Below are 14,062 nucleotides of genomic sequence, written 5' to 3'. Positions count from 1 at the left end.
ACTTCTTTTTTGGTTTTGCTCTTTTTGTGCTTTTGTACTGTTTCCTTTTTCAGCTGCAAAAGGTTTTTTCAAGCTTTCTCCACCAAAGCAGCAAACCTGCAACCTTGATAAAGTTTCCCAGAGCACTCAGAATTGGACTGAGGTAAGTCTAACTCCATGAAATAAATCTGGTATTTTGACTGAAATACATATTTTTTATGTTGATATTAAATTGCTTTTTTTTCACAATAGTCATGGAGTACATTTAACAGTTTGTTCAGTCTGCCCTGTTTGCAACAGACTACAGTCATCTGTGTTAAAAAAAAAAAACACACTCTTGAATGAGGGGTGTTTCCACGACAACCCTGTTCATTTTAAATCGCACTGGTCAAAGACTTTCTAATAATCAGCAAAGGCCATGTTTCTATGGCCAGCAAACATACACAGAAAGGTTAAATTAGCATCATAAAATATGCTTAAAATGCAATTAATCTGCTGTGTCCATCCTCCTCAACAAAGTCAGGAAGGCTAAGAAAATTTTCTGGCCTCTTGTTCCCTTTTATCTGTCCCAAAGCTTCTGATCACACCATGTGATTTGTTGAGGAGGATGGACAAAGCAGAATAATTGCATTTTAAGAATATTTTATTTTGCTACTTAAACCTTGCTGTGTACTATTCATTTCACTATTTTGACTCTTGGCGTCCTGAAGCTGTATTGCACTGTACCCAGGTGGTACTGAATGACAAGACACTGTCAACTGGGGCCTACTTAACAATCAGCTGGCCACTTGGGCTGCATGTACCAGGCACACTGTTGAACAAAATAATCATTACAGTGAGGAATTAAACTATTCTGATTAATATTTGGCTCCTCCAAATGCATTCGTTTTTTTCTTCACATAACAAAATGTGTTTTGGTCTTTTGGATAACGTTTAGCTCATCATATGTGTGTTCTCAGGGTTGATTCTGTACTGGTTTAAATTTGTATGGGACTCATATTGCTGCATATTCACAGCAAATATATGCACATTTTATTGATTGATTTAACACTTATTTATTATTGTATTTACGACTTTGGCAATGTTGAAATATATCATTATTTCATTGATATAATAAAATCTTTCACTTTGATAGTTCTAGCATTTAAAACTCTGCATTCCCATATTTTGGACTTATTAAGGATTCTTCCATAAAGTTTCATCCAGATATGTGATTACCCCTTTTTTATCTGACTTTATAAATATTTGGTTCTCCTTTGTGTACCACATAATTTCTCCACAATTTGTGCTATTAATCATATGGGAATATCTTATGGAACATTAGTTTGGTTTATTATTATTCAGGGAAAAAGGGGTCTCTTGATTTGGCTATTTTCTATCTTAGATGATTAGACCAGGTTAATATTATTTACCATTCAAGAAGCTGTAGTCATCACTCAAGGTTGCAATGAGTGCAAGAGTGCAATCCAAATCTGCTGAGTCTACAAGAAATATAGTTCCTTTCACCAACGCTGTCAAAAGCAAAAAGTCAAAAAATGTCCAAAAAAAAATCAGAAATCAAAACTGTACCAGCATTTTAAAGCTATTTATCTGTCTTATCAGATTCTTAACAATGGAGTAAATGAGGTCTCATTTCATATTCTATGTAGCCTAGCATTTGTTTTAAAACATAATTTAGTAGAACTGTAAGTCTGGCATCACAATTGCCATGAATAAAACTCTTGAAAATGGTTCAACACCGCAGACTACATGCTATTGAGCATCATTAAACAAAACATGAGCTGGTGTTTTTCCAAGCATTCCTATCTCAGGTTATTAGTAGATGTAGCTACTAATTACAATAGCATTGCCTGTAAGGTTTTCATAATTTACCAATCATAACTGAAACATTTTCCAATCACTTCTTGATGCCAAAAAATGTTTTCAGAAGTGAACACTGATGGCCATGGAGGTCCACTATTTTTCATGTTCATGTTCTCTGAGCTGCCATTGTCACATCCACGCTCAATGATCTGATTGATTACCTGGTACAAAATTATAATTCTTATCATCAGATGATTCACCCCTTTTTCATTCTTCTTTACATCATAAGAAACCGCTGAATATCAAAGAGAGTGCTCTCTCGTGAGTCGGACAGACTGGCGTTGGGCTAGTGTGGCAGCGAGCTAGCTTAAAGAAGCTCCTTCATCCTTGTGCCTGTGGGTAGCGTCAGTGGCACAAAATCAGGCCAAACAGGAAAATACAGCATTACAACTGTGCTCTCTTTTCTTTTTAGAAAAACAAATATGCTTCCTTACATCAGTTTCATGCTTTTTATGCACATTGAATGTCAATGATGAAATGACTACTCAGACCTTTCTCAAATCAGAATGGCACATTCTTTTCCCCATAGTATTAGACACGAGTCTTAGAGTCAGTCTAGCACTACGTTTATTACATTATATGATGTCATATCCCCCCGCCAATCACCTAAACCACACACACAGGCTTTGTTGGAGGCCTGTCCAGCTATCTAGTGTGTTTACAGTCATTTCCTTTCTCTTCCTGAGTTGTTAAAATGCACACACACACACACACACACACACACACACACACACTCAGACTACTGACCCAAGGGTGGGCTGATTTTATTTCACTGCATATTTCAGTTTACACTCACTTCAGTTTTGCAAAAAGACACAAATGCAGTCCAGTAACCAAGAGTTTCAGTTTCTGTCCACTTTGTTCATTAACTAATTGAAGCTGAACATTGTTGTAATGTTTTATTTTTATTTTTTGGCACCTTTTCAGCTTGAAAACGAATCATTATGGTATATAAACACAATACATTTCCCAGTGAGAAACATAGAACTTAGGAAGTTTAACAGTGTCCAAAAATCCCTTGAATTTCCCTGCAATTATTTTATTTTCATTGATTTATCTTCGTCTCTTCATCTATTTTGTCTTCACGGTATAGTGTGTAACACAAAATTTGAAGTTTCTCATTCTGTTTTTTACTTTGATTGGATGCATTTTAAAGATGTGAAGCTCTGAATGTATTTATATATTTTGTGTTAAAACAGTATTGTTAGCCTAGTGTCCATCCTAGTAATGTCCATCTGCCCTTTTGGCCCCTATAGGCCATTCCAGACCAGACGGGGGCCAGACTACTAACTGTTTACAAGCTGTCTGTCTGTCTCAAGTTCAACTGCAAAGTCCAATCTGGGAAACAAAAAGACTGTCCGCAATGCAGACAGAGGAGGAGGAGGAGGAAGAGGAGGAGGTGGGGTGAAGAGGGAAGGTGGTAAAAGCGGTAGGGAAAGAGTGTGTATGTGTGTGTGTGTGTGTGTGTGTGCATTTATTTGTGTGTGTGTGTGTGTGTGGTTGAGGAGGGGGGTCTGTTGGACATGAACTTGAGACAGAAAAACGAGCCTCAGTCCTGCATTCCTGGTCTGAAGCATAAAGTATACTCTGGGGGGTTCAGTGTGTGTGTGTGTGTGTGTGTGTGAGTGCGTGTGTGTGCCATGTATTTTTCATGTTGTGAGGACATAATTCTACATTATACACAGTCATATTTTGAGGACTCACCTTCCTTTTGCAGACAAAATGAAGATTTTGGTTTAAGGTAAGGTTTTTGCAAGTACTGAGAGTGTGTGTGTGTGTGTGTGTCTGTGTGTGTGTGTGTGTGTGTTTCTCAGGGGGTGGGTCCTCTCCTCCTCTCCTGCTGTCCCATAAACTGTTCTAGAATAGAATAGAATAGAAGAGAATAGAATTTGGAGCAAAATATCAATCTTTATATATGATATTTTATTTCTTGTGGGCTCTGTTCTGTTCTATTCAGACGATGGATGATGTTGGACAATGTCATGGGAAATGTGTTGTAAGATGCATCCAGCACTGCAGCCTGTTCTCTCACAGCTGGCAGTCAGAGCTGCCTTTACTTTTTACACCAACAGGGAGGAGTTGGACTTTCTGCTCTACTACAGATTGTAACAACAGCTATCACTGAAGTCTTTGTACTTTGAAAAGGAATGTGCCATACTATGGGGAATAAAGCTTTCCTCTGTACAGCATTACTATGGAATCATATGGTTCTATGCTTGGTTGAATATCAAAGTCTTCAAATCCTGGAAAGCAAAACTGATCCAAAATGTTCTCTAAATATAAGAACAAAAACCATATCATATCACAGTAGTGTTTTGTATAACAGGAGGATTTCAGATTGAACCTTCTTATTATGAGAGGTCATCTTCTTCTTCTTTTTGAAACATAAGTAAGAAGTTAAACAGTTTAGTCATGCATAATAAATGTATAATTACTGAAGAGAGACACAGCACAGCAAACATTCAGCAACATATTCACACAGTCATATTTAGACACTAAAAGAAGTGATCAACTTTTACTAACATTGACATTTTGAAAAATGTTTATAATGTCATAATAAATAGTGTAATCTCCTTCTGTCTGCTGTTCTTTTTTGCGGTGTTCTGGTATCTTTCTTGCTCCCAAATTGTACAAGCTAAGTCTTTACTGGTAGTGTCTGGACTGTAGTCACCGCTATTAGGAGTGGTTGTAATAATAGTAGTGGTCTGCTGCACTACACAAAACAGATACAAACCCAGTTTGCACTGTGGCATCATCACATCACATTGCTAAACTGCACAGCAGAGAGGCAACTAGAAGCTTCGGTTTATCTCTGATTCATACATCTGTCATCTCTGAAGTATTCTCATAACATACAAATAACAAGATGAAGCTTTTCACCATGTGCAGGCAGGATTAAAAAGAAGGATTCTTAATTTAGTTGGCATTTGTCATTCACAGTACTTTCCAGAAAAATATGAATTTTGAGATTTCAGAATTTCCAAGATCACCATTGTATGATCTTTTTAACCCTTTTAATCCCAGTCGCAGAGCAGACAGTCAACACAGTGACGAGGCTGTGTTGGAAACCCGGACTGATACACTCAGAATGATGTCCCTTTGCCTTCAGGTCAAAGAAAGGTGTGAAGCGAAAAACATAATAAGAAGAAAATATAATAATAGCTACATGGTTCTTTTATTTGTCATTCTATTACATGAAATGCAAGTTGTAGTTACAATCACTGCATAGGAAAGAAAAGATGTATATTGCGTTGGATTCTGATATATTGTGCATTGTGATGTAAATATCACTGAACACAAAGTAATATTGAGGTGCTTTATTTCATTATTTCCATTTCCTTCATTTTACTCCACTGTACTACATTTACCTGACAGATTACTAGTTGATGTATTGTTTTGTAGCACTACCCAACTGTATATAGAAAAGTGCAATGTACCACTACCTCTACACTAAAACATTGCACAGCATTGCAATAGCATCCCACTGCAGGGGCTGTTTTGTGGGAATTACGGCTCATTTATGATCACATGTTGAATTCTTCTCTTTTAGGAGAATATGTGCAGCTGTGATATGAGATCTCACTCTTCCAGCTCTGCTGACTTGCCACTTTTCCTCTGTGAGGAATGTGAAGTGTTATTTGTCTTATTCACTTTATTTTTACTGCCACAGCAGGTCAAATCATGCAGCACATCTATTCCATTCAATGATCGTTCTATTTATTTATAAAAGTAAAAAAAGAACTCAATTTAAAAACATCTATTATCATCCACTGATTGATTGATTTTTAATTAATTTTAATTAATCATTTATTACTCCTATTTACTAATTACTGCTACTCATTTTTAAGCAGGTGCATCGAGCCACTTGTGTCTTGAGCAGATATTGTCACCTCCTCTGCACCTGTGAAAGTCACATCATAACACTCTAACAGTTTATTTACAGTCACTCACAAGTAAAGCGTTTCATAAAGGTTTTATTTTCAGATGATAGCCTGATAGTTTCTGTTTGTAGAATCACTTCAAACCGGGCGGGAATGTAACAAGATCGTAGAACAGTTTCTGTAGAACAGAACTGTTTTTTTATTACTGTATATTTAGGTTAAATTATATTATTCTCTAAAAAAAAAAAAAAAGAAAAATATAATATAGCATGCGTAAAAATGTGCGCTGCCAGAATTAGAAAAAGAATAGAATAGAAAGAATTTGTGATTTAGTTGTGGTGTGTGAGAGTAAGGTAAGAATAAGAGTAAGGCCTCCTCCTCTCCCTGGTATTTGGACTAAAGGGGAGAAAGAGCTTTATGAGCTTCAGAGCTTCCGTGAGTATTGTTGGTTTTAAAGGAGGACAGAGACGAAGCAGTAAAGAGAGTCAACAGGCCAGCAGAGCACACCGCCGTTTGTCAAGTTCAATGCTAATGTTTAACGGTCCGACACACACACACACACACACACACACACACACTCAGTACTTGCGAAAACCTATCCCTTACCCTAACCCTATATATATATATATATATATGAAATGAAATCTGGTTTTACAATGGCCGAAATCCAGCTTCTTCTTCTATTTACATACCTGTTCGAAATTAATATTTCCCTTACATAACCTAGCCTTATAATAGTCTATATGCAGCTGTTCTATTCTATTGTATTCTAGCACCAGAACATTGTAAAGTCAGAATGAACAGGGTAAACAAAGTAGCTTAGTATTTGTCTGCGATTTTAAAGGATAAATGTGCACGTGGAAAAGGACACGCAACATTATCTAACTGGATACAGAAATTCTTTCTTGTTCACATTTGAAACCAAACGTCCTTAAAGCAGTAATAACCATATATACAGACACCTTTTCTACATGGACACAAGGGTCTTCTGACTCAAACCATGCAGTAATGCATTCTTTGGATTTTACATTTTTATTTTCATTATTGGTGCAGGAACAAATTCGTGTGACTTGACTGTGGATTTAAATTTGGGGCAAATCCGTGAAATATCACCACAGCTGTACCTCAAATAAATCGATTCAATCCATGATTTACTCCGTGTCATTGCATGAACAGTTAACGCTGTTGCTCAGCCCTCCAGGTCTGTGTGTTCCTTCTGGAGGGAAGCGAACGGCGGGCACAATTGCTCAAATCCTAATTGGACAGGTCTGAATGGCTTCCAGTGCACCGAGAGCATGTCGCACATTCAAACGTTCTTTTTTTACTTGGAAAAAACATAAACAATGCGGAGGTTTAATGTACCATGTTCACATCAGAAATCATTTGACTCCGTGATTCCGTGCAGAACGTTTCAGACTGTCAAAGCAGAAAGCGGCTTCTGATTTGTTACACTATGAATTAATTGAACCTTTAAAAGCTGTGATGTATTCAGACGACAAAGTTGGAGGAGGCTGCATGTCAGGGGAATAATGATCACTGTGTTGGCCGAATGTAGAGTTCAGCTGATTCTGCTGGAGTGTTGGAGCAGTGTGGTTCACACTGAGCATCTGATCCATCCTAGACACACCGTACATCATCTACATGGCTTGGACATAATCAATACTTTGCAAAGAATTACAATTATTTAAAAAAAAAACCTGCTCTCCAACGCCAGTCCACTGGCTTGTGTTGGTATGGCGCTTTGAAACGAAACCTCAGGATTCTCTGAAACCTTCAACCAAACCAAACATTCTCACAAGGTGGAAAATGATAATCTGAGCATGTTGCTCATAGATTATTATTAAAATAGAATCTATGCTGCTCATAGATTATTATGTAGCTGCTGATGATAACGATCCACAACCCGTCCATGAAGGAGATGAAGAACTTGTGCTCCTCGCAATCACTCAGTTTTCATGCAGACGCAGTGTGTGTGTGTGTGTGTGTGTGTGTGTGTGTGTGTGTGTGTGGGGTGGGGTGGGGGTGGGGGTCTGGGGAGGGGTGGGGGGGTCTCTCTAACCGAGCAGACACACAAAGCTCTGCTGTCGTAAAATGTACGTGGGAGACTTGAGTGAGAGCCAGCCTACAGCTGGTCACGTGAATCTCAAGGTCAAGGGCTTCTCTCTCTCTCTCTCTCTCTCTCTCTCTCTCTCTCTCTCTCTCTCATCCTCACACACACGCATGAACAATACAGGCTACAAGCATGCACAGGATGCACACACAATACCGGTTTAACGTCTCTTTTTTATTCTCTTTTTTTGTGTCTCTGTTTTGTTGTTCTGTTTCTTAAAGATGCGCAGCTCCTCTGCACAACAAACATTAAAACCAACAAATAGTTTCAGTAGAGTTTTCCTATTTGATCATTTCCTGCTAAGCCTGTGCTCTCTTTCCCATGGTCTTACTTTACGTGTGTAACAGTAGTCCGCTCAGTTTCCCGAATGTAACATGTAATAATAATAATAATAATATCAATAATAATAATAATAGTAATAATAATAATATCAATAATAATAATAGTAATAATAATAATAATAATGATAGTAATAATAATAATAATAATAATGTAAGGTAATATGTAGCATCCGTTTAGCTTCAAACTAATAATGTCATCATATAAATGACTGGCGGTAATTTACAGGAATGAAAAGAATAAAAGCAACAATTCAGCATTCAGTAATCAGTGGTAGATCAAGTTAAATTCATTTCACCTAATTAAATTGTATACATTTACTCCGCCTCTACATTTCCCAGCTCCGTGTCATGGTCTCAGTATTTTACAAAATGAGGTCCTGAGTGTTTTGGAGTTATTATGGGATGCTGAGGCGAGCAACTGAAGGAGCAAACACCTTAAACAAGAACCTTCAGATGAGGAGGGAAAAAATCCTGGACTTCTTCTGACTTACATTTGTCTGCTGCCGTGATGCGTTTTACTTTTGAATTCACGGTTTTTGTTTATATTTGTTCAAATTAAATTAGTGGGGAGTTTTTGTTCTCACGTCTCTGAGTGGGCCTGTGGAATGACTGTAGGAAACTGATAGCATTGTTGTGGTGATGTTCCAGACGGAGGCCTGATGAATTCACTGTCTCATAAACGCTTTCAGTCTGCGTGGGGAGTCTGAATCCTCCTTCTAGGCTTGTCCACTTCGCGCGCATCAGTTTTCAGCCTTTGATAAGAACTGCGTGCGGATTTGTCGGCACATTTTACGGGACTTGTTTGACGGAGGAAGCAACCAGAAATAAAATCACGCACAGGAGTTCAAAGCCGCCAGTTTACATATTGATGAATTTAAAGATATAAGACCTGCTGGCGACTACATCGGGATTAAAAGATTTTATTAAGAGTTGCACTATATTTTGATTACTGGTTTACAAGCGTTATAAACAATATGAACAACATAGTAATGTGTTTTCGGCTATAGTCTACAGGCCACGGACAATACTGACACACAGTAAAACACAGACATTAGACAGACAGTTACATCAAAGCAGGCAGGAAGGTGCTGTATTTACAGGAGGCCTCTGAGGAAGTTTATCAGAGGGCTTTGGTTCTTTTCTTTCGTCTTATTTTGTCCTGTTTATTCGTCTTTTTCTTCCACTTGTTGACGCACACGGGTACGCACAGCCCCAGGCCGTCAGGAGTACCACGTTGAGTTTATTTCCCCCAATTTTTTGTCATTTCTGTTCGTTTTTAATGTGTAACACGCAAACACACCGGGTTCCTTCGGGAAATCGTTCAAACCTACATGCTATGGCGCAGGGGTCTTCACTTTGGCCACGAACTTCTTCTCCTTCACCCTCCTGTTCTGGAACCAGATGGTGATCTGCCGCTCCGACAGGTTGGTCGCGGCGGAGATCTTCCGCCTCTTGTCCTTGGTGATGAATTTGTTGGCTGCGTACTCTTTCTCCAGTTCTTTGAGCTGGAGCTTCGTGTACGGTATCCGTTTCTTCCTGCCCCGACGGAAAGGCGAGCCGTCGTGCTGGTGCGCCACCACGTCTGTTAAACACACGGAACAAGATAAAAGGATAGACAGGCGGTCTGAGGGTGAGGCTGAACGACAGATACACCTCCACATGTCCAGGTTTCCATCAAAATGTAACACAGAAAAGAGTGTACAGTGTTTTAATTAATGTCTTTCATGTCTTACATTTATCTAATGTCTGAGGAGGACAGCAACTCTACTCTTGGAGCTCACTGTAGTTTCATTCTTGGACACAGACAGACAACATGGTGGATGTTTTGCTGCCTACAAACAGCACAACCACGTGGCTGAAACTTCAAGTTAGCTTGCAGCTTCTGTCCTCAAATATAGTGTGCAAATAGGTGCACGTGAAAATGGACAGTTATTCTATATAACATCTTTTTATTCTCTTTTGATCGTCGTATTTAAAGTGACTTGACGGCGTCATTTCAGTTGACTTTGGCTGAGTGATGAATAAATACAGTGGAAGAGCGCACACCGGCGTTAAAATCACAAATGAAGACCAATTTAATTGGATCATTGTGCTGATAATTATCCCGCTAATTACTATATGGCGGCGTTAATACAATATGTGCATTAGTCGCCCCATAATTAGCCAATTACCCGCTTGGCTGAGGAGTCACTAGGTAGCCCACCAAGCACACGCGACCTTTATGATTATTAAATGAGCTTAAGGAGCATCATGAGACACAACACATCTAAATATTAACACCTGACCTCTACAGTAACCGCATGCACAGTTCACCACAGTTATCACATAAGCTCTGACATTTTGCAGTAATCTGATCTCCAAACAGCTTGTCTGTTATTTGCGCACCAGTTGCACAAACTGCACTCGGAGCTGTTGGAGCTGTGGTTAACATAAGCCACATATGGATATAAATAAGCTGTGAGCTCATTTATATTCTCATATTAACGATATCAGTTTACTCCAGAGTGATGAGGATTGCAATCAATTATCAGAGAATATTAATAATTTACGTTACTTAAAAAAAAAAAAATTATAATAATAATAAAACGGTGCATTACCAGCCAGGGCGGACTTCCAGAGGTGCCCGGCCTGCCCCTGGTCCTTGGAGCAGTACATCTGTCCCCCCCAGCCGTTGGTCAGAGCCCAGGGCTGGTAGCTGTCCATGGGGAGCAAGGTATCATGCCGCGGCTCTCCGGCGCCTAGTGTTTGGACTACGGACACGTCCAGGTAGCTGGCCATGGACTGGTACGGGCTCGGGTAGCCGTGGTAAAAGGCGAACTCTTTGGCACGGTGGTTGGAGTAATCGTCAGAGTTCACTGTTGTGTCCATGTACTGCGAGCTCAGCGTGGCTCCAGCCGCCTGGGTGCACGACTTTAGAGAACCCCGCCCCATCCTGCATGGGTAGTAACCATTACCAAAGTAGCTGTAAGGTAAGGCGGTGGCGGTGGAGGAGCTCTGGTGTGGCACTCCGGCCGCTGCACACGGTCCAGCTCCGCACTGCTTCCCCGAAGACGCGCCTGTCTCACTGGAGCCTGAAGCAGACATGTCCACTGTGGAATAGCCAGCCGAAGAGTGCACCAAGCCTGACGCGTGGCCGCCCAGAGCAGCGGCAGCAGCCGAGTGCGCCATAATGTTGCGGCACTGGCTAGCAGCGAAGTTGCCGCTACCCACCAAACCCTCCATGTTTTTGTTCAGATCGTCCAGGTTGTTGTCATACACAAACATTACCGTTTCCGCTTGCCAGCGAGGGTTTAGCACCAGAGAGGCTGTCATAGGCGCTCCTTTTCCCAGTCTGGCCCCCGTTCGTCGCCGCTTCCGCTCACACTCTGTCCAGTCCTGTGCGCTAAGTTGCTACATTGGCTGAATGATGTGAAGTGGTGCGCATTTATTTTTCTGAGCGACGGCTCTCCTGCTCAGACAGGACAATTCATATGTAGCGTCACGCGCAGTGTCATAACACGCGTGCGCTTCCTTGCTGGGCCGTTTAGTAACGGCGCTGCTCAGAGGCAAAGACTCCTGGTAACCGGCCGGACCTCCACTTACATCCCAGCCGCAACCTTGACGCAACCAGCCCCCCGAACCAGTTTAGGAGGGAGGGCGTGTGTCCATTGGATGAGACCGAATGGTCACGTGATCAGACAAGAAAAAAGCAGCAGAAGATGAGACTTGTTGGGGATTGTCAGTCAAAGAAAAATATTTTTATGAGGCTCGAGCTGTGGCACAAGAAGAAGCTGCTCACCTCCCTCAAACTGCCGCGTTTCCTCGTGCAGCTGCATTTTGTCACGTTCAAGTCTCTGATATCCCGAAGGTGCCATGAAGAGTGACATTATCATTCTGATTTTATAGACACAAAATACATCACTTGGACAGAGACATTTTGTGTGATGCGTAAAAACGCATGTGGAGCGTGTGGAAAAAGAAAAGCTGAACTACTGACTGAGTTTATATAATTCATGTTGATCACATATAGACTTTAGTCGACGTTAAATTTGAATACACTTACAGCGATGGAAATATGAAGAAAAAGTAAATGTATAAAACAATTTAAGATGGTTAAGAAAATGAAATTGTTTCCTGATAACATGTTTAATCCTTCTAAACCACAACCAATGCTGTCAGATACATGAAAAAAGTTTATTGTTGTTATAAAAGTATAAAGAATTATAATACAGTATGTGAGAGTGTTTCCAGCTTTTGAAAATATGATATATATATCATTTGATTATTAAAACAATTGTATCCAGACATTTCTCAGACTGAATTTACGTGAGATTCCACTCTGTCCCACTCCCAATATCTGACTGAAGAAAGCGGATTCATGGATTTATTTTTTTATATTTGAGAAACAGCGTTGGTTCAAAGCGCTTCAGAAAAGTTTTCACGGCACTTCTGAGCTGCGTCATTTGCCTCATCATTGTGCTTTTGAATTCATGTTAGAGAGGCAAAAAGAACTTCAAGGTATTTCAGGATGAACGCCTTCCACCCACACTCTGCATGAAGTTTGCACCTTCACGGACTGACAGTCACTTTCTGCTTGTATTGACTACAACGAAGTGCGTGACAACACCTCCTCTAAATATTACTGGACATGACAATAGTGGAAAAATAATCCCGGCGGAAAAGTAAGTGACTGACAACAAGGCCCAGTATATTAGCCTACCAGTAATATATATATTTGTGTAAGCAACTAATTAGAATCCTAAACCCTGATTGCCATCAGATATCAGTGGGTTATTTCTTAAAAAAAAGAGGCTGAGGTCTGAGGTCTATAAGACGCCATGGGGAATGGAATTTTACTTTATGGAAGCATGCAGATTGAGCAGTATTACAGAATGATTTTTAAAACATGATTCACATCATTTTGGTGTCGGTCTAAATCATCAGGAATCTCTTGGGTCGGTCAAGCGAACCCGCCGCACAACAACGTAAGCCTGTAATTCTGAAACGAACAGTGTGCGCAGTAGAACCTCAGAAGTCAGCGAGGAGACCCTCTAAGCCCTATTGTAATATAATACATATTTAATTTTATAATATCTGGTTTGTATTTATTTTGTTTTCTGGGTGATTCATTGGGGACTAACGCTGTGATTATTCCCTCTTTCCTCTCAGAGACCGAGGGGCAGGAGAGGTCCATTATGCTTTGTATGTGTTCTGCAGAACTGATTGAGTAAAATATCTCTTCTTTTTTTTTGTTGCATTAGATCTCGTGTAAAAGTAGCCACGTTTCTCTCTTGTCTCTCTGCGGCAGAAGCAGGTGTGAAGCTGGTCCAGGTGATGGAGGCGGAAGCTGCGGGCAGCAGAGAACTGAGCAGCAAAACAAACACATGAGCCCGTTTTCTCTTCGTGTCACCTCCACTGCCTGGAGCGGGTCCATCCTCCGAACAACGGGCTGTTTGTTTGAATGTTGACTGAATCAGTAATACAGTTTGTTCAAAAGTGACTCATTAAAAAGCACCAATGAAGCATAAGATATCTAAGAACATTTGATATGCCTTTGAATTCGAAGCAGCAGTGCAATTGCAATTTAAAGCTTTAAGCCATTTCAGCCACATATTCACGAGGGATGAAAAAGAATACTCTCTCTCTCTCTCCCTCATTGCATTTTGATTAATTTATGATTTTTTTCCTGATCAAACGTTTAGAAAATACAGATAAATAACCAACAAAGACATGAAAAAAAAAATCCTAATCGAAGGTTCACTTTTTGGCCAACTGAATTCACTGATGAAAACCACGGATTGGCTGAAAGCCCAAGAGAGAGAGAGAGAGCCACATTGGGACGACGTTTTTATTGTTGTGGTTGTTAGTTTTGTTTTTGTCAAAGTATTGTTCCCGGTGTTAAGAATGAA

At 40.1% G+C, this 14,062-nt stretch overlaps 1 protein-coding gene across 1 annotated transcript; it reads right to left on the bottom strand.

Moving 5' to 3' along the window:
• Positions 1-9,416: 9,416 nt before the first annotated feature.
• hoxb13a (homeobox B13a) lies at positions 9,417-11,757 on the bottom strand. The gene is made up of 2 exons (XM_070847715.1): positions 10,772-11,757; positions 9,417-9,756 (listed from the first exon to the last, which is right to left on the bottom strand). Exons 1-2 carry the CDS (start codon positions 11,484-11,486, stop codon positions 9,509-9,511), a joined length of 963 nt encoding a protein of 320 aa, XP_070703816.1. The 5' UTR covers positions 11,487-11,757; the 3' UTR covers positions 9,417-9,508.
• Positions 11,758-14,062: the final 2,305 nt, after the last annotated feature.

The sequence above is a fragment of the Pempheris klunzingeri genome, chromosome 17, assembly GCF_042242105.1.
Source record: "Pempheris klunzingeri isolate RE-2024b chromosome 17, fPemKlu1.hap1, whole genome shotgun sequence".
Taxonomy (NCBI): domain Eukaryota; kingdom Metazoa; phylum Chordata; class Actinopteri; order Acropomatiformes; family Pempheridae; genus Pempheris; species Pempheris klunzingeri.
Note: the sequence above shows the minus strand (reverse complement) of the source record. Positions and strands in the feature narration are given on the sequence as shown.

Excerpts from the sequence above, each read along its gene's own strand:
- hoxb13a (XM_070847715.1), bottom strand. The coding sequence starts at position 11,486 with ATGACAGCCTCTCTGGTGCTAAACCCTCGCTGGCAAGCGGAAACGGTA. Across the intron at positions 9,757-10,771 it reads CTGGAAGTCCGCCCTGGCTG|ACGTGGTGGCGCACCAGCAC; the intron begins GTAATGCACCGT and ends TGTGTTTAACAG.